The sequence below is a fragment of the Scyliorhinus torazame genome, chromosome 13 (genome assembly GCF_047496885.1).
Source record: "Scyliorhinus torazame isolate Kashiwa2021f chromosome 13, sScyTor2.1, whole genome shotgun sequence".
NCBI lineage: Eukaryota > Metazoa > Chordata > Chondrichthyes > Carcharhiniformes > Scyliorhinidae > Scyliorhinus > Scyliorhinus torazame.
In genome coordinates this window covers 980102-1000402 of record NC_092719.1, presented here as the reverse complement: position 1 = coordinate 1000402, position 20301 = coordinate 980102, and the positions used below count along the sequence as shown (strand labels likewise).

The following is a 20301-nucleotide window of genomic DNA, read 5'->3' as shown; positions in this document are numbered from 1 at the left end:
ACAGCTGCAACATGACTTGCCAATTCTTATACTCAATGCCCCGGCCAATGAAGGCAAGCATGCCGTATGCCTTCTTGACTACCTTCTCCACCTGTGTAGCCCCTTTCAGTGATCTGTGGACCTGTACTCCTAGATCTCTTTGACTTTCAATACTCTTGAGGGTTCTACCATTCACTGTATATTCCCTACCTGCATTAGCCCTTCCAAAATGCATTACCTCACATTTGTCCAGGTTAAACTCCATCTGCCATCTCTCCGCCCAAGTCTCCAGACAATCTAAATCCTGCTGTATCCTCAGACAGTCCTCATCGCTATCCGCAATTCCACCAACCTTTGTGTCGTCTGCAAACTTACTAATCAGACCAGTTACATTTTCCTCCAAATCATTTATATATACTACAAAGAGCAAAGGTCCCAGCACTGATCCCTGTGGAACACCACTGGTCACAGCCCTCCAATTAGAAAAGCATCCCTCCATTGCTACCCTCTGCCTTCTGTGGCCTAGCCAGTTCTGTATCCACCTTGCCAGTTCACCCCTGATCCCGTGTGACTTCACCTTTTGTACTAGTCTACCATGAGGGACCTTGTCAAAGGCCTTACTGAAGTCCATATAGACAACATCTACTGCCCTGTAATATGCACACTTCTCAAGACATCACTATTTATTTCCCTTAGTTTCCTAACATCCATGCCTTTCTCCACCGTGAATACCGATGAGAAATATTCATTCAGGATCTCACCCAACTCTTGTGGCTCTGCACATAGATGTCCTTGTTGATCCTTAAGAGGCCCTACTCTGTCCCTAGTTACTCTTTTTCCCTTTATGTATCTGTAGAAGCTCTTTGGATTCTCCTTTGCATTATTTGCCAAAGCAATTTCATGTCCCCTTTTTGCCTTCCTGATTTCCCTCTTAACTCTATTTCGACAATCTCTATACTCTTCAAGGGATCCACTTGATCCCAGTTGTTTATGTACGTCATATGCCTCCTTCTTCTTTTTGACCAGAGTCTCAATATCTCGAGTCATCCAGGGTTCCCTACTTCTACCAGCCTTGCCCTTCACTCTAAAGGGAATGTGCTTACCCTGAACCCTGGTTAACACAGTTTTAAAAGCCTCCCATTTACCAGCCGTCCCTTTGCCTGCCAACAGTCTCCCCCAATCTACCTCTGCAAGTTCCTGTCTGATACCATCAGAATTGGCCTTGCCCCAATTAAGAACTTTAACTCTTGGGCCAGACCTATCATTCTCCATAGCTGTCTTAAAACTAATGGAGTTATGGTCACTTGTCCCAAAGTGATCCCTCACTAACACTTCTGTCACTTGCCCTTCCTTATTTCCCAAGACGAGGTCAAGTTTTGCCCCCTCTCTAGTCGGTCCATCTACATACTGAATGAGAAATTCCTCCTGAATACACTCAACAAATTTCCCTCCATCCAAGCCCCTAATGCTATGGCTGTCCCAGTCAATGGTGGGAAAGTTAAAGTCCCCTACTATTACCACCCTATTTTTCTTGCAGCTATCTGTAATCTCCTTACATATTTGCTCCTCAATTTCCCGCTGACTATTTGGGGGCCTGTAGTACAGTCCTATCATGGTGATCTCTCCCTTCTTATTTTTCAGTTCCACCCATATAGACTCAGTGGGCGAACCCTCGGAGGTTCGCACACCCTTTCACAGGTCGGCGCAACATCGAGAGCCAAAGGGCCTGTACTGCGCTGTAATGTTCTATGTTCTATGTTCTTGTTGGCTGAGAAAGTAACAAAACAAAAACAGTCACAATGATAATGGGTAGGAAACTGAATTGTGGGCACTAATAATAATAATAATAGTAATAATAATCGCTTATTGTCACAAGTAGGCTTCAATGAAGTTACTGTGAAAAGCCCCTAGTCGCCACATTCCGGCGCCTGTTCGGGGAGGCCGGTACAGGAATTGAACCCGCGCTGCTGGCCTTGTTCTGCATTGCAAGCCAACTATTTAGCCCACGGTGCTAAACTAGCTCCTCTAATCTAACTCAACTAATTGAGTTTAATTAGATCACTGGATAGCATTAAAAATAAATTCCATGAAATAAAGCAACAAATATTTGCACAGCAATAGTTTTGTAATTATGGCTGAAGGAACAATATCAATTAAATGTAATATTTGAATACTTTGACATTCTTTGGTCTCTTTGTGTTTGGGATACTTCAGGGATGGTCAAGGGGATTGGAAATGTCGGCTTTTCTCAGTTTCCTGATAATATCAGATATCTGGGCACAGGTCAGGGCAAAGATCCAACTGTTATGGAAAGGGTTGAGAGAGGACTAAACCCCTTGTTCTCTTACTGTCGGTAATTAAATGCAAGGTGGGGACATTTCTTCACCTTAAGTGTGCGAATAATCTGAATAACCAGCAGCATAATTCACACATTCAATTCGAAAATCCAACACTATGTCATTCACTCACCACATACAAACACAAGTAAAATACAGTTACAGAGAATAGTGCACTTTTACAAGTTATAACAAAAATAATAATTCATAATTCACGTGAATGGCTCATCTTGAAAACTCCCCGCAGCGCAGGCCTGATGAAGAAGAGGTTTTTCACTCCTGGTGTGTAGTTAGGTGAATTCACTAGTCAAAGTCGAATACCAGAGACATTACAGGATTTTCCCAAAGAGATGGGCTTTTTGCAGCTCATCAAGTTAATTACTTGTAGCCTTGTTACCAAGAAGTCAGATTTCTCTGTGGATTTGAAAAGGAACAGGTTTGGATACCTTATAATATTGCAGCCTCCCAAGTCTGAAGGTATACTCATTGGTAGAATCTCTGTTGCTGTTGTTTCTGCATTCTTGTGTTTTGCGGACATAAATATTTAAGGGAAGACCAACATGGCTGCCTCGCCATAAGGATTCTAACAGTCTCCTTTTCCAAATATAGTGTTGCATCTCAGTGGGTTAGCAACAATCTGGGTGTTTGTTTGCAAACACTCGTTGGGGTTTGAGACAATTAACTTCTTGGTTTCAGGAACCAAGAGTTCCTTTTGGCTGGTCTCAGGAGAGGAGAAATAACGCATATTAGTTTGGAACGTGTCCTTTTGTCCATTTCTGACAGGACAGTCATGTGAATCCACAGACCAGGTCAGGTGACTCTCAGCAGCCATCTTTTGTGGAATGTTAATGTCCATTTTTAAAGGAAACGTCAGTTGCAGAAGATTCCATACGGAGCACAGCTTATTTTTTAAGAATATGTTGTGCCGTCACTGGGCATGTCACAAACCTCCTATTCCAGATCTTTTATCTGTGCTGACTATAAACCTACGGTTGAAAGTCTAGAATACAGACTGATGTCCATCTGTAGAGAAGTGTTGTCTCAGTTTGTAGCATTGTTCTCTCTGAATCAGGAGATCTCGATTGAAGTCCAACTGTAAGATGTGAGTCTTATTATCGACATTGACATCACAGTCCAGGAGGAGTGCCGCATTGTCACCTGGGATGTTTCTACCTCGAGAGAAAAGAGCTAACAATTTGAGTCCAGGTGACCCTTTGTCAAAGCTAAAGACAGTGTGCCATCCATCTCCAGGCCACTACCCTCGCCCCCTCCACTCCCTCCCAGAACAAGGATAGAGTCCCCCTCGTTCTCACATTTCATCCCACCAGCCTCTGTATGCAAAGCATAATCCTCCGCCATTTTCGTCAACTCCAGCGTGATGCCACCACCAAACACATCTTCCCTTCACTCCCTCTGTCAGCATTCCCCAGAGACCGTTCCCTCTGAGACAATCTAGTCCACTCCTCCACCATACCCAGTACCTCTCCCCATCACCCATGGCACCTTCCCATGCAATCGCAGAAGGTGTAACACCTGCCCCTTTACCTCTTTCATGCTTAACATCCCAGGCCCAAAACACTCATTCCAGGCTAAGCAGCGTTTCACTTGCACCTCTTCCAATTTGGTCTATTGCATTTGTGCTCCCAATGTGGTCTCCTTTATATCGGAGAGACCAAACGCAGACTGGGTGATGGCTTTGCTGAGCATCTTCGGTCTGTGCGCATTCAGGACCCTGACCTTCCCGTTGCTTGCCATTTTAACACAAGACCCTGCTCCCTTGCCCACATGTCTGTCCTTGGCCTGCTGCAATGTTCCAGTGAAGCTCAACAGAAACTGGAGGAACAACATATCATCTTCCGGTTAGGCACGCTACAGCCTTCCGGCCTGAACATCGAATTCAACAACTTCAGATGATTAGCTCATTCCCACCTCGACCCATTTGTTTTCATCCCATTTCATTTTAACTGTCTTTAACCATTTATTTCTCTCTTGTCTTTCTTTATATATATTCCCCCCCCATCTTATCCACCTTTCCTTACCCTTTCTCCCCTTTGCTTCCCCCTTTCCCCCCCCCCCCCCCCCCACATCTACATCTGTCACATTTTACCCTCTGATGTTAGTTTCCCAGCTGTTTGGCCTTTCACATCTTTTGTCCTCTCTGGGGACTGCCATTCGCATTCTTTCCCCTTGGTTTCTGTGGCTATTAGCACCCGGTTTCCCTGGGTTTCTGTGGCTATGGCTCATCTTTCATTCTCACTCCACAGTATAAATATTTCCCACTTTGTCTGTCTGTTAGCTTTGACAAAGGGTCACCTGGACTCGAAACATTAGCTCTTTTCTCTCCTTACAGATGCTGCCAGACCTGCTGAGATTTTCCAGCATTTTCTCTTTGGTCTCAGATTCCAGCATCCACAGTAATTTGCTTTTATCCAATGATTCTGCCTCTGCTGGACAAAGACAAGATTACTCCCAATGGTGAAGCTAATTACCACTGCCAGAAAATCAAATTAACTGGCCATTCATCTCCTTTCTCTTAGCCGTATGCGAAATGGCAAAAGCATTAAGTGTTTCAATGTGTGTAAAGCATTTTGAAGCTTGATAAGACTCATAAAATGATGTTATTTCAGCTGCATTTTATATTTGAAATTTTAGCATGTGACTTAGACATTTTGCTGCCCCTGTGATGTGAACTGCTCCATTGAATTGCCCCAGCACCAAGAACAAGTCAGACCCGAGATTGTGATTCATTGATAAAGTGTGTGTCATCGAAAAGGCCAGAGTGCTGCCTCAGAATTCCACACTCACTGATTGGCTATCAAACTGACATCACGGGCGCCGCTACAGAGCATAAAGGGGAAGTCCTGGACTAGTTCATTAGACCAGGGGTGTTTTAGTTTGCCTAAAGTCTGTAACTTAAGCAAAAGTCTCAATGTTGCAGCAGCTAGCAAGAAGACTGTAGATCAAAGGCAGCCAGCAGAACAGGAATTAAAAAAGAAACACAGAACGGACAAGGTTTTACAAGAGTATCTCTACATTGTATACAAAAAAAGTCTGAAAAAAACAAGGGTGCTTGATGACAATCCATAAACGCCTATAAAACATGTTTGTTAACCAGACTAAAGTATTCCTTACAGAAATATTCCCACAAATTATTCATCTTAAAAACCAATGTTCTGTGAGAAGAAGACAAGGATATGAGAATTAATCCACTTTGAACCTTTGCTTTTTGCATTTCAAAGTTATGACAATAACTAACCTTCTTAATAGTTACCCAAACTGAGAACCCATCGGCAAATTGATTGAAATGTTCACTCAATGGCCTGGATCTCACGGCAATGAGCAAACTGCACTCACTGTTCATTTTGCCCTTGGACTTTACATGGGAATTTGTGAATAATTTATAATTAGAAACGTCCTGATGGCAGAAGGCTCTGCACGGGATCTATGGCGTGTGTGAACAGGGCAACAAACAGCAAGACTCTGGAGCTAATCAGATTGAGGTATCCTCTCTGTGATAAATGGGGCTGAAATTTCCTGACTCCATGGAAACAGGATTAGAGGTGGGTGGTTTACTGGGAAAAGGGGGAGGCGCTGTGGTAGAATGGCTCCTCAATGCATTACTGCTTCCAAGGGTGTTCCCAGGAATGGGATTGGTTCCTTGCTCCACGGAGGCAGCAACAGTTAGTCCAATGAAGGCCTCACTTCCTGCCATTTTGTACCAGCACTGGTATTTTACCAATGTCCGAGCACCCCAATTGCCTGCCGTGCACAGACTGCCAGTTCACTCTAGGCAGCCTCCCGTGGGACGACCTGGGGCCTTCAGAGAGATGCAGAAATCAGGACTTACCTGAACAATGCCTGGGGTTCCCTTCGGATTTCAGAATGGAGGCCACCAGCAACCTTGGACCATGGAACACCAGAGCAATGGATGTAGGGACCATCTCCAGGTGGATCTTCCAGCTTCAGTTTCATTGAGGAGGTCCATCACCCAGTCTCAGACTATTCCTGGAGATCCATATGATTTTTCAGAAGGTCTATCGTGTTTCTTCAATGTTGGGTCAATGATGTCAGGAGCCTTTTCAATGTCACATCCAGATACGATGATGGAAGACACGCCACCATGTCTGTCCCACCACAGAATCCGATGCTAAACCCCTCTGTGCGTAATTCATGAATTCCAGGCCAGACGTTATGCTGTGCTTTCCTACCATACCCCACAGCAGGAAGCACTCCCCGTTCCCACCCCCGCCATGGAACTAAATCCCAGATGGAAGAATTCTGCCCAAAGAGAGGGAAAGGAATAATGGAGATAAAAAGGGACAGAAAGAAAATTTAAAGATTTTTTAAAAATCTGCAATAATAATTTTTTTAAATTAAAATCTGACTCCACACACTTGTAATAATACTTTTTCAGGGTCAAAGAGGTTAATTATCAATCATGTATCATGCTGTTAAACATTAATTTATTCCTGAAATGCACCACACATATATTTTTTCTGGGGTGCTTAGTTTGGCCAATTAGCCGAGTCCATCAGCAAGATGGAATCTTTCAACATGGGATGTTGTTACTCAGCAGTTACTTGAAAGATTCCACACAGAGGTTCTTGCTACGGGCTGCACTCAGTAGCAAATATCCTTCTCACGTCAAGGGATCACCAGAAGAGGAATGTCATGAATTTTGTAAAGGAGTTGAACAACTCAGACAGTGACTTTCTCATTTCCAAATTTCATAGGTGTAGACTCCAGATATACAAACATATGAACAAGGAACAGGAGGAAGCCATTCAGCCCCTTGAGCCTGCTGTGTCATTTAATATGTTCTTCACTGATCTGCACAGCAAATCAGCATCCTGCCCACCCCGATAACCTATCAGCCCCTTGTTGATCTACAATCTAGAATCTATCCACCTCTGCGTTAGAAATATTCACAAACTGCTTCTACTGCAGAGAAAAATAATTCTCCGCATCTCAGTTTCAAATGAGTGATCCCTTATTTTTAAACCGTGACCCCTAGTTCAAAATTCTCCCACAAGAGGAAACATCCTCTCCACATTCACCCTGTCAGTACCCATCAGGGTTTGATATGTTTCAATCAAGTCACCTCTCACTCTTGTAATCTCCAGCAGATATTAGCCTGGCATGCCAACCTTCCCTCAGAGGCTAACCCACCCATTCCGCCAATTGCTCTGGTGAACCTTCTCTGAATTGTTTCCAACACATTTACATTCTTCCTCAAACAGGAGACCAATGCTGCACAATGTACATCAGATATTGCCTCCTTGGTGCCCTGTACAACTGAAGCATATTCTCCCTGTACTCAATCCCCCTTACAATAAACAATAATATTCTATTAGATTTCCCAGTTACTTGCTGTACCTGTATACCATTCATGCACTAAGACACCCAGATCCCTCTACATCGCAGGGCTCTGCAATCTCTCAGCATTTAGATAATATGCTTTTTTTATTCTTCTTGCCATGATCATGATGAATAGCAGATCCAGCTTGAAGGACCCAACGGCCTCCCCTCCTCCTATTTTCTATGTTAAAATAGGCAATTTCACATTTTCCCACATTATACTTTGCCCACCCACTTAATCCATCAATATTTTTGACCCTCCTTATGTCCTCTTCGCAACTTACTTTCCTGCCTATCTTTGTGTCATCAGATCATTAGGCAATCATACCTTTAATCCCTTCATCTACGTCATTTATATAACTTGGAAACAATCGAGGCCCAGCATTGATCCCTGTGGCGCACCACTCATTACTGAGAAAGACCCATTTAGACCTACTCTGCTTCATGTTAGCCAGTCGGCTATCCACACTAGTATGTTATGCCCTATAACATGAGCTTTATTTTCCGCAATAAACTTTGATGTGGCACTTTATCAAATGCTTCCTGGAAACCTAAATCCTGAACATCTAATGTTTCCGCTTCATCCACAGCATGTTATTTCCTCAAAGAAGTCCAATAAGTTGATTAAACATTATCTCCTTTTCGCAGAACCATATTGACTCTGCCTGATGACGTTGAGCTAGTGCCCTGCTATAACTTCTTTAATACCAGCTTCAAACGTTTTACCTGTGACAGATATTCAGCTGACTGGCCTGCAATTGCCTGATTGTCTCAGTCCTTTTTGAATAATGGAGTTACATATAAAAATTGTCATCTGATTTGTTTAATAATAGAAGTGAGCGTTAATAGATTCATTATAATTTTTTATGAAAACTGCAAGCCTTCATATTTTTATTTTTTACTTACTGAAGTTGTCGAACACTCAGGTAATCGATACCAAATCATGATGTGCTCATTTGAAAATATGAATTCTATGACATCAATGGATCTGGTTTTGGTGTGGGTTGTGGAAAATGATGATTTATGAAAGTAGATAACAATTTATTCAAAGGATTCTCATTTACTGTCAGATACAGGAGATGAATAATTGCTCCCATCTGCGGTTTTCCTTGAGTGAGTCTGAGGAATCATTGACTGCAGTTCCCAGAATATAAATGATTCTTTTCTAGAAGAACAACAGGTCCAGCTGTTCACAGTCGTTCTGAATGGCTGTAGTGCCTTTCCAGTCAGAGTGAAGCCTTGCACAGACCACATTGAGACAGAGAGGGTACCATCTACCCAAATGGGAACAGAGTTCCATAGCGTGGGATGAGCCGGATGTTTCCCGGCACTCGGAGCCCCGAGAAACAGCATGCCATCCGGGTAGATTGGGAGCCTCAGCAAGGCTGAGGCTGCACTTTGTCCCATTTTCTGCACTGAGGGGTTTCACTTGCATTTTTAAACGGTGACCTGATCTCTCAACGTCCGGAACCCCCCCCCCCCCCCCCCGCCCCCAGCCTCAACTCACCAGTAAGGGGTCCTCAGGGAACCTCACACCCTCCTGCATTCACACAGGGTGCCCCCAGGCCCGATCTGCAGCATGGAAAAATTGCCAGGCTGGCACCCGAGCAATGCCAGGGTGACACCCTGACCAGAGGTGAAGAACATGAGGCCTCCGATCCCCTGGGAGACCCCCAGGAGCGACATTACATCTGGTCCCCATTTGTGGAGACAATCACTGGACAGCGCTGGCCTGGGATCTCCAAGGCGAGGGGTTTAGATCGCGGGAGAGCATCTTAGAGTGAGACTAGCTGTGGGGGAGAGGTTGATGGAGGGAATGTGTGACAGAGAGATGGACAGGTTGATGGAGAGAATGTGTGACAGAGAAATGGACAGGTTGACGGATGGAATGTGTAATAGAGAGGTGGAGAGGTTGATGGAGAGAATGTGTGACAGACAGATGGAGAGGTTTATGGAGAGAATGTGTGATAGACAGGTGGAGAGGTTGATAGAGAGAATGTGTGACAGAGCGATGGAGAGGTTGATGGAGAGAATGTGTGACAGAGGGATGCAGAGGTTGATGGAGAGAATGTGTGACAGAGAGATGGAGAGGTTTATGGAGGGAATGCGTGACAGAGAGGTGGAGAGATTGATGGAGAGAATGTGTGACAGAGAGATGGAGAGGTTGACGGAGGGATGGAGAGATGGAAAAGTTTACGGCGGCATTTCAGAGCTGAAGTCCTTGGCAGCTGAAGGCCTGATGACTAATAGTCCACCTTACGAACCAGTGGAACTGGGTGGAGGTGAGTTGTGGTTTTCTAAACATAAACTTATAGCAAATACTTGTCAGTTAGCTTTGATTGATGTGCTGTTGCACTCCAATCTCTGGTGTTGAATTGATTCTCTTTGTATATAACCGCCTGGTTTATTGATGTCAGTAATTCTGAATAGATCAGGTGCAATAGTGGGAGTAAAGCAATTATCTGCTGTGATTTGTAATGTACATTTTCACATTTTGAAGCATCTCAGTGATGTGTGTGTGGAAAATATACGAACAAGATGATTCTTTGCAAGATGGACATCTGTGCGACCGACACGGTTAATCAATGCTGACATCTACTGGAAATGTCAAAAATCAGAGCAGTAAGGTTTACTCACCCTGCCTGTTCTGATGTTGCCGTTAGTGTCCAGTAACATGGGCTCGGAGACGCATTGTCCAGTGCTTCAGGCATCTTAAATGGCAGAATTGCAGAAGCCACCGATACCCCTGTTGACAGGGATGGGTGGGGAGGAGAGAGGTTTCCCACATCACAGGCCCTGTGCCACTCACTGCTGGGGACAGTGTGGAAGGCAAAATATCAGGGGAGCGGCTGAGGGGTGGGGGTGGTATACATGTGGAGGGTGGAGCTGAAGTGTTGTTAGTTGGATTTGGATGGGTAAGGGAAGTATTCACCTTGTTAACATTTTCTCTTTTCCACCCTCTGCAGAGAATGAATTTTGGAGTACAGCCTCCTGATCGACCTGGCCGTGGCGGCCATTATGGACGCACGGAGGCTGGAGGCACAGGGCCTGCTCAGGGAGGACCCTGCACAGGAGGAGCCTGCCCCGCAAGAGCAGGAGCCAGGCTGGCCGTCCAACAAGCTGAGGAGAAGGTGTGAAGGCGGCGCCGCATCAGGGCAGGTGTATACCATCGGCACCTGTCGTTTGAGGAGCTGCCAGATAGCGTGTGCCGTCAAAGATTATAGCTAACTAATGAGACCGTGAGCCACCTGTGCCAGATGTTGCCGCATCTGGCACTTCAGGAGTTTGGAGGAAGACAACCGCTCCCAGTGGCTGTCAAGGTGATCATCGCCGTGAACCTTAATGCCTCCGGGTCTTTCCTGGGGCCAAGCGGGGACCTGTCTGGGAATCTCTCAGACATCCGCATGCAGGAGCATCCACATAGTGATGGATGCCCGATGCACCCGGGCAGCGGACTATATAAACTTGAATCTGGACCAGGCACACCAGGATGCCTGGGCAACAGGATTTGCCCCATCACTGACAGGCCCCAGGTACAGGGGGTGATCGATGGCGCAGAGATCCCCCCCACCAGCACCGGCTCATCAGGGGGTGCCCTCCGTCAATCGGAAGGGCTGCCACTCCCTGAATGTGCAATTGGCGTGTGACCACCAGCTGCATATTATGAATGTCTGCGTCCGATACCCAGGCAACGCGCATGATGCATACATCCTGGCGAATACAGTTCGGGGCACCATCGAGGCACTCCCTCAGGTCAGGGGTTGGCTCTTGGATGACAAGGATTTACCGCTGAGGTCTTGGCTAATGTCACCTGTCCGGAGGCCCAGACTGATGCAGAAACCCATTATAACGACGCCCGTGCAGCAACCAGGAGCATCATTGAGCGCCGCATTGCCATCCTCAAGATGTGCTTCCAATGCATGGACCGCTCCAGTGGGTCGCTCCAATATATCCCGAGGGGTCTCGAATAATAATAATCTTTATTATTGTCACAAGTAGGCTTACATTAACACTGCAATTAAGTTACTCTGAAAATCCCCAACATCACGCTGGCCGACTGCATCCTGAACAACAACAGGCAGCAGAGGAGGGAGATAGTGAAGGAGGAGGAAGAACACCAGGCCTCATCTGAAAATGTGGATGAGGATGGGCAGGAGGAACCGGACATGGAGCATGTCATCCACAGCACCCCGCTCCTCACCCCCCCCTCCCCCACCATCCACCTTCCACACCCCCGCCCAGCAAACACTCCACACCCAGCCCACCCCTCACACCCTTCAGACAGAGGATTGAGGCAGGTTGGAATGTTGGTGAAAAGGTGTTTAATCGTGACTACATACATTGCCCCCAACCTCTAACCGATGTGCTGCACCCGTGCCAACTTAACTGGTGTCTAACTTTCTCAGCAAACCTGCTCTAACGCTCCCGCCGTGCGTGACCCCAGACAGCAGATGTGGAGGCAGCGAGCTGCGTTTCCCGTTTTCTGACCTGCGGGTGCCTTTGGCAGCCGACCTCTGGAGGGTCTGGACCCGGATGGGTCGGCCCACATTCGGGTATTCCACAAGTGACAAGGTGCCACCCTGTTCTGCCGACTGCCCATCAGATGCACCAGTGTCAGATGGGGCGGGGGGGGGGGGGGGGCGGGTTGGGGGGTGGATTTAGAATCGCTGAGGTGTTCCACCACCTCCTGTGAGAGAGGAGCACCAGTCGCTCCCTCCCTCCTCCCTCGGGGTGCGCGATGGCCCCTGGGCTACTCCATGAAAGGCTGGTATGAGCTCAGGAGGCTCCACCATCACCTGGCACTGCCAGTCCTCAATGCCGCCCTTGACTCAACCAAGGTCATGATGCCCTCAGCCATGGAGCACCAAGACTGGGACACGTCCCTCTGGGACGGGCCTCGATCAGTCAGCGCCTGGCCAGTGCTCTCAATGCCCTCAGCTTTGTGACTGGGCCAAGCCCTGGAACACCACAGTGATGTCCATGTGGGCCCAGGACATGGCTTCCTGGTGACCGAGCTCCCTGCCCAGAGCCTCAGCAGTGACCTCAGTGTGCCCTATGTCTTGACCCATGGCTGTGGCTTTTTGACCCAAGGCTTCCACCCTGGGCACCACCCATTGAGTGGGTGCCACACATTGTCAGCATGTCTCCTGCACCTGAAGGTGGTTGGACTCCCCCTTCTAGCAGGCGCTAGAAAACAGCTGTAAATTCTGACTCTGCATCTTGACCAGTGATGCGATCATACTTTCCAGAATAACTGTGCGGACTACAGCTGGTTCCTGTCCGCTCCCTCGGGAGTCTCTGCCTCCTCCTGATATGCTGCAGCGTATGCGGTGTGCACATAGGAAGCTGACCCAGGAGCCTCTTCACTAAAATGTCCCACTGAGGTGATAGTCTCTGCGATTGTGGAGGGTGCTGGTGACAGCAGTGTTGAGAAGCCGGTGTCGTCCCCGGCCTGCCTGGGGTTGTGGCTGGGGCGAGATATCCCGGACTGGCCGGCCTGATCTGATGGTGGTCCTGCAAGACAAAATACAAGGCATGTGGTGAGATCTTGGGAAGGAGTGGGGAGGATATGGAGGCTTGGGAGAGGGTGCAGAGGAGGTTTACCAGGATGTTGCCTGGAGGGTGTTAGCTATGTGGAGAGGCTGAATAGACTCGGACTGTTTTCATTAGAAAGACGGAGGTTGAGGGGTGACGTGATAGACGTCTACAGGATTATGAGGGGCATGGATAGAGTGGATGGGCAGGCACTCTTTCCCAGGGTGGAGGGGTCAGTCACCAGGGGGCATAGGTTTAAGGTCTGTGCGGCAAAGTTTAGAGGAGATGTGCGAGGCAGGATTTTTACACAGAGGGTGGTGAGTGTCTGGAACGCGTTGCCAGGGGAGGTTGTGGAAGCAGATACATTAACGGCGTTCAAAAGGCATCTTGACAAACACATGGATAGGATGGGTATAGAGGGACACGGCACAGGGAAGTGCTGAGGGTTTTGGCCAAGTCTGGTATCGGTACAGGCTTGGAGGGCCGAAGGGCCTGTTCCTGTCCTGTATTGTTCTTTGATCCTTGACTGGTCTGGGGACAGGGGTGACTCACTTGCTATTGGAACATCACTTTGCATTAGGGTCTCACTTGGTTGATGCATCGGAGATAACTGTCTCCTGTACCTCGCTGGCTAACTCCAGTGCCCTCTGCTCCACAGGGGAGAGAGCCCGGAAGGCCAGGATACCAGCTCCGGTCTTCTCCCACTCCCGGCGATTGTGGGCTGTCTTTCCCTAGGGGACACAAAGGACGTAGTGAGACACATGGAGATGAGATGGGGAATCTGTACCTGGTGGCATGTGTGTGCAAGACACCTGGCCAAAGAGGACAGATGTTGGGGTTTGGTGGAGGGTGGGATGTGAGGGTGATGTAGGCAGGTGGGTTCTGGTTGGTCTCCATGGGAGTGGGGGTGATGTGAGGAGTCAGAGACGGCAGTGATGCCAAGGGGATAGAGGTGGTGACTCACCCAAGCAGCCCTAAGGAGGTCATTCAATGTCTATCCTCACTGCCTGGTGACAGCAGGTGGTGGAATTTAAACTCAATAAAAAATATCTGGAATTAAAGATATAATGAGGACCGTGAAACCATGTTGATTATTGCAAAAACCCATCAGTGAAAGGTTCACTAATGTCCTTACCTGGTCTGGCCTACGTGTGACTCCAGTCCCTCAGCAATGTGGTGAACTCTTAACTGCTCTCTCAAGGGCAATTAGGGATGGGCAATAAATACTGGCCCAGCCTGCGACGCTCATGACCCATGAAGAAATTTGTAAAAACAATTTCGGGAAGAGAAAAGCAGTCAGCTGCGTTTAAACCCCTTCAGATCTCTAATCTGTCAGCCTTCATTTCTCTGTTAAATTACTTTCACTATCATAGAATCCCTACAATGCAAAAGAAAGTAATTCGGCCCATCGAGCCTGCATTGACCATCCGAAAGAGCACCTCAGTCAGGTCCATGCCCCCCACCCTATCCCCGCAACCCAGCAACTCCTCCTAACATTTTTGGACACTAAGGACAATTTATCATGGCCAATCCACCTAACCTGCACATCTTTGGAACCCGGAGCACCCGGAGGAAACCCACGCAGACACGGGGAGGACGTGCAGACTCCGCACAGACAGTGACCCAGCGGGTAATACAAAGCCACTCAAACCTGAAGGGAGGTGAATGAAACAACGCTGACAGCCGGGTGTGTGTGGAAACTATCAATCACAGCCGAGTAAAATCAAGATCAAAGAGAAATGAATAAAAGGCTTGCAGATCAGAGATCTGAGGGGGGTTAAACCCAGCTGACTGGATGCCTTTCCAGGAATTGCCAGGTACTGCTTCCTGTGCCTGAGCCAGCGGCTGTATTGCCCAATCAGTGATTGTTTTCACTGCCTCTGTCTGGACTGCTCTCTTGCTCCAAGACAGGGGTCTTCCTTCTAGGGGGCCTGTTAAGGAGGGGGGATGGGAGCTGAATTGCATTGTGGGGACAGAGAGGGAGGCTCAGCGGACCTCACTATCGACCACCCTCTAAAAATGGTGCCTGATAGAGGGATTCCCTCGCAATCCTCACCATGTCTAAATTAGCATGACTAAGGATTGGGAATCTCTTCCTGATTTGACCGCAATCAATTCAACTCCAGCGGGAGAACATAACTCTCAAACAGAGGACCCTGGTCCTTGATTCCAGCCTGATCTGTAAATATCCAGACATCCAGATCAACAATTCAGTCATTTTCCTTAAAATTGTTGCACCACCTCTTCTAAACACCACCAATCGCAGTCTTTGTGACCCAGGCCCATCAACCATCCTCTCCTCCTCCAATTCCCAACTCCCCAACTCGCTGAGTGTGAGGATTAAACGATCAGGATAATGCCACACTAATAACTTTTTTAAAGAAAGTAAAAGATACGGTCAATAAAGAAATAAAGGAACTTTCATGAGCTCTTCAAAAAGAAGAGAAAAATACACAAAAAACAATAAGATAGACAGATGAGAAAATTTACAGAAAGAGCAGAGAAAAACAATGAGTAAAGTAGATCAAAAAAGGAGACATAAAGGGCCCAAAATAAATGGCAGGAAAAGGAGGTGGTGATCGGAAGAGGGAAACACTTCAAGCCATCAACAACATTTAAGACATTTGACTAAAATGTTGTGTTCTAGACGGACAGCTGTACATCGGCCTCTACACTGATTTTTTTGGAGAAGATCCTGCAATATTTCGAAGTATGGGTTACCATTCTACAACCAGAACAGAACATGATGAAAGATTGCTGAAAGGTAATCATTTACAGTTTCTCTCCCTTTTAGTTAATACAAAAGGACTGTTTGCCCAGTGCGAACTAACCGAGTTCTGGCACAGCCGCTGATGGAGTTGATGAGCTGATTATGTTATTATTTGATCTCAGTTTTGGCGCAGTTAAACGCACTGAAACAGGCTGAAGGAGATGACATTGCATGCAAGTAGATTAAGTGTGTGTGATCACTGCTCATTCCAGAGCCTGTCAGAAAACTGCACTTCCAGAGTTCAGAATAATATTTACTGTGTGTCAGTGGAGCAGGTGTCAGTGGGGCAGTGCGCGTGCCGTGGGGCAGTGCGCGTGCTGTAGGGCTGTGCGCGTGCCGTGGGGCAGTGCGCGTGCTGTAGGGCTGTGCGCGTGCCGTGGGGCAGTGCGCGTGCCGTGGGGCTGTGCACGTGCCATGGGGCTGTGCGCGTGCCGTAGGGCTGTGCGCGTGCCATGGGGCTATGCGCGTGCCGTGGGGCAGTGCGCGTGCCATGGGGCTGTGCGCGTGCCATGAGGCTGTGCGCGTGCCGTGGGGCTGTGCGCATGCCGTAGGGCTGTGCGCGTGTCGTAGGGCTGTGCGCGTGCCGTGGGGCAGTGCGCGTGCCATGGGGCTGTGCGCGTGCCGTGGGGCTCTGCGCGTGCCATGGGGCTGTGCGCGTGCCGTGGGGCTGTGCGCGTGCCGTAGGGCTGTGCGCATGCCATGGGGCTGTGCGCGTGCCGTGGGGCTGTGCACGTGCCGTGGGGCTGTGCGCGTGCCGTAGGGCTGTGCGCGTGTCATAGGGCTGTGCGCGTGCCGTGGGGCAGTGCGCGTGCCATGGGGCTGTGCGCGTGCCATGGGGCTCTGCGTGTGCCATGAGGCTGTGCGCGTGCCGTGAGGCTGTGCGCGTGCCGTAGGGCTGTGCGCATGCCATGGGGCTGTGCGTGTGCCGTGGGGCTGTGCGCGTGCCGTGGGGCTGTGCGCGTGCCGTGGGGCTGTGCGCGTGCCGTGGGGCTGTGCGCGTGCCGTAGGGCTGTGCGCATGCCATGGGGCTGTGCGCGTGCCGTGGGGCTGTGCGCATGCCGTAGGGCTGTGCGCGTGTCGTAGGGCTGTGCGTGTGCCGTGGGGCAGTGCGCGTGCCATGGGGCTGTGCGCGTGCCATGGGGCTCTGCGCGTGCCATGGGGCTCTGCGCGTGCCATGGGGCTGTGCGCGTGCCGTGGGGCTGTGCGCGTGCCGTAGGGCTGTGCGCATGCCATGGGGCTGTGCGCGTGCCGTGGGGCTGTGCGCGTGCCGTGGGGCTGTGCGCGTGCCGTAGGGCTGTGCGCGTGTCGTAGGGCTGTGCGCGTGCCGTGGGGCAGTGCGCGTGCCGTAGGGCTGTGCACGTGCCATGGGGCTGTGCGCGTGCCGTGGGGCTGTGCGCGTGCCGTAGGGCCGTGCGCGTGCCGTGGGGCAGTGCGCGTGCCGTAGGGCTGTGCGTGTGTCGTCGGGCTGTGCGCGTGCCATGGGGCTGTGCGCGTGCCGTGGGGCAGTGCGCGTGCCGTAGGGCTGTGCGCGTGCCATGGGGCTGTGCGCGTGCCGTGGGGCAGTGCGCGTGCCGTAGGGCTGTGTGCGTGCCATAGGGCTGTGCGTGTGCCGTAGGGCTGTGCGCGTGCCATGGGGCTGTGCGCGTGCCGTGGGGCAGTGCGCGTGCCGTAGGGCTGTGTGCGTGCCATAGGGCTGTGCACGTGCCGTGGGGCAGTGCGCGTGCCGTGGGGCAGTGCGCGTGCCGTAGGGCTGTGCGTGTGCCGTAGGGCTGTGCGCGTGCCATGGGGCTGTGTGCGTGCCGTGGGGCAGTGCGCGTGCCGTAGGGCTGTGTGCGTGCCATAGGGCTGTGCACGTGCCGTAGGGCTGTGCGCGTGCCGTGGGGCAGTGCGCGTGCCGTGTCCCAGCGTGAACTAGCACCTTGTGTGTAACTGAGCATAGGCTTAAAGATGTAATGGTATGGTGGCAGGAAACTCAATCAGACACTCTTTTGTAAAATTAGCAAACAGTTTGGTCATAAAGACAGAAAATGCTGGATAAACCCAACAGGCCTATCAGCACCCGTGGAGAAAGAAGCCAAGTTATCGGAGAATCTGCATGTTGTTCAGAGCTGCAAAGGCGAAGAATTGTGATGGATTATCAGAGGGTGTGGAACAGGATAGAAGGGCAGGGATAGGTTGGAGCCACGGAGAGATTGACAAAGATGAACACAATAGTTTGTGATTATTGGGGAATTAGCTGAAATCCACAAGACGCCAAACCCATCTCCCCTGTTGGAGACAATATGGTTAAATATCTTGAGGGGCACCATTCCACATCTCGTGGGGAATCGCAAAGTGGTTGTGCCTCCTTAATCTGTGCCATTGGCATCATCCTGCACCACTCGATAGTCATCTCGCCAACTCAGCTAACTGCTACCAACAAAACTGCCAACAGTTTGAGAGGTTGCAAATTGTTGCTCTAAACTCTAACATTTCCACTGCCTCCTGAAAACTCCGAATGTAAGCTGCTAAAATCTGAATAATAATAATAATCTCTTATTGTCACAAGTAAGCTTCAATGAAGTTACTGTGAAAAGCCCCTAGTCTTTTCAATCCCCGAATTTCATGGATTAGTTCAGTGTTACTACAATTTATTTTGATCTCCGTTTACAAGGTTTTGTTGAACTGCACCCATATAAAAATGAAGTTCCAGTAATTGAATTGAACTAAACAAGCTGTGATCCTTTGGAGGAATTACAGTAAAAGAATGATGGGTCCTCTGCTGTTATTTTACCCCCAAAACAATTTGTGTTAGTTTTTCTGCCTGTTGTTTAAAATGTGCAGGCATGAACACTTCCTTTGAAGATACCACGTTTCCCGATAATGATTCGCAGCTAGAAATCAGGATAATCCCAGGTTTCATCACCAATTTTATACCAAGTCAGATGATTTTAGCCAACATATGGACATGGGGAGAAGCTGGCCATTCAGCCGCTTGAGCAAGTCCTCCAATTAATAAGATCATGGTTGATATGATGGTAACCCCAAATCTGCAGCCTGCCCGCCTCTGATAACCTTTCACCCCTTGCTTCTCAAGAATTTATTTAGCTCTGCCTTATAAAGATTCAAAGACTTTGCTTCCACCATCTTCTCAGGAAGAGAGTTCCAAAGATTCATAGAGCCAGTCGTACAACGCCGAATAGATCCTTCGGCCCATTGAATATGCATCGGCAATAACTACCCCTAATCTCGCACTAATCCCACTTACCGGCACCTGTCCCATATCCTTGAATGTGAGGGTGTGTCAGGTGCTCATCCAAGTGCTTTTTAAAGGTGGTGAGGTTCCCAGCCTCCACTCCCTTCCCAGGCCGTGCCTTCCAGATTCTCAACACCCTCTGAGTGAAAACAACATTCTCAAATCCCCTCGGAACCTCCTGCTCCACACCCTGAAACTATGCCCTCTTGTGATTGACCCCTCGACCAAGAGGAACAGCTGCTTCCTATTTACCCTGTCCAAACCCTCATATAATAATAATCTTTATTGTCACAAGTAGGTTTACATTAACACTGCAATGAAGTTACTGTGAAAAGCCCCTAGTCGCCACACTCCGGCGCCTGTTGGAGGCAGATTTCAGAATGTCCAAATTACCTAACAACACGTCTTTTGGGACTTGTGAGAGGAAACCGGAGCACCTGGAGGAAACCCACGCAGGCATGGGGAGAACGTGCAGACTCCGCACAGACAGTGACCCAAGCTGGGAATCGAACCTGGGACCCTGGCGCTGTGAAGCAACTGTGCTACTGTAAAAATCTTATACACCTCAGTCATATCCCCTCTCAGCCTTCTCTGCTCTAAAGAAAACAATCCCAACCTATCCAGTCTCTCCTTACAGCTCAGATGCTCCAGCCCAGGCAACATCCTGGTGAGTCTCCTCTGTCCCCTCTCCAGTGCAATCACATCCTTCCTATAGTGAGGTGACCAGAACGCACACAGTGCTCCAGCTATGGCCTAACCAATGTTCTGTACAGCTCCAACATAACCTCTTTGCTCTTATAGTCTATACCCCGACTGATGGAGGTAAGTGTCCATATGCCTCCTTAACGACCCAATTCACCTCCTCTGCCGCCTTCAGGGATCTGTGAACAAGTTCCCCAAGATCCATCTGTTCCTCTGAGCTTCCTAGTGTCCTGCCATTCATTACATTCTCCCTTGAACTGTTTCTTCTTCCAAAGTGCATCACCTCGCACTTATGAGGGTTAAATACCATCTGCCACTGCTCTGTCCAACTGACCAACCCATCTATATCTTCCGGCAACCTTCAACCCTCTTCTTCATTGTTAACC

General features: G+C 48.9%; 1 protein-coding gene across 1 annotated transcript in view; it reads left to right on the top strand.

Annotated features, from left to right (window-relative positions):
* LOC140387803 (semaphorin-3E-like) overlaps positions 1–20301 on the top strand; it is a 401767-nt gene that overhangs the window by 194938 nt on the left and 186528 nt on the right. Inside the window, exon 6 of the mRNA XM_072470936.1 lies at positions 15856–15972. Coding sequence (XP_072327037.1) covers positions 15856–15972 — 117 coding nt within the window. The remainder of the gene's footprint in view (positions 1–15855; positions 15973–20301) is intronic.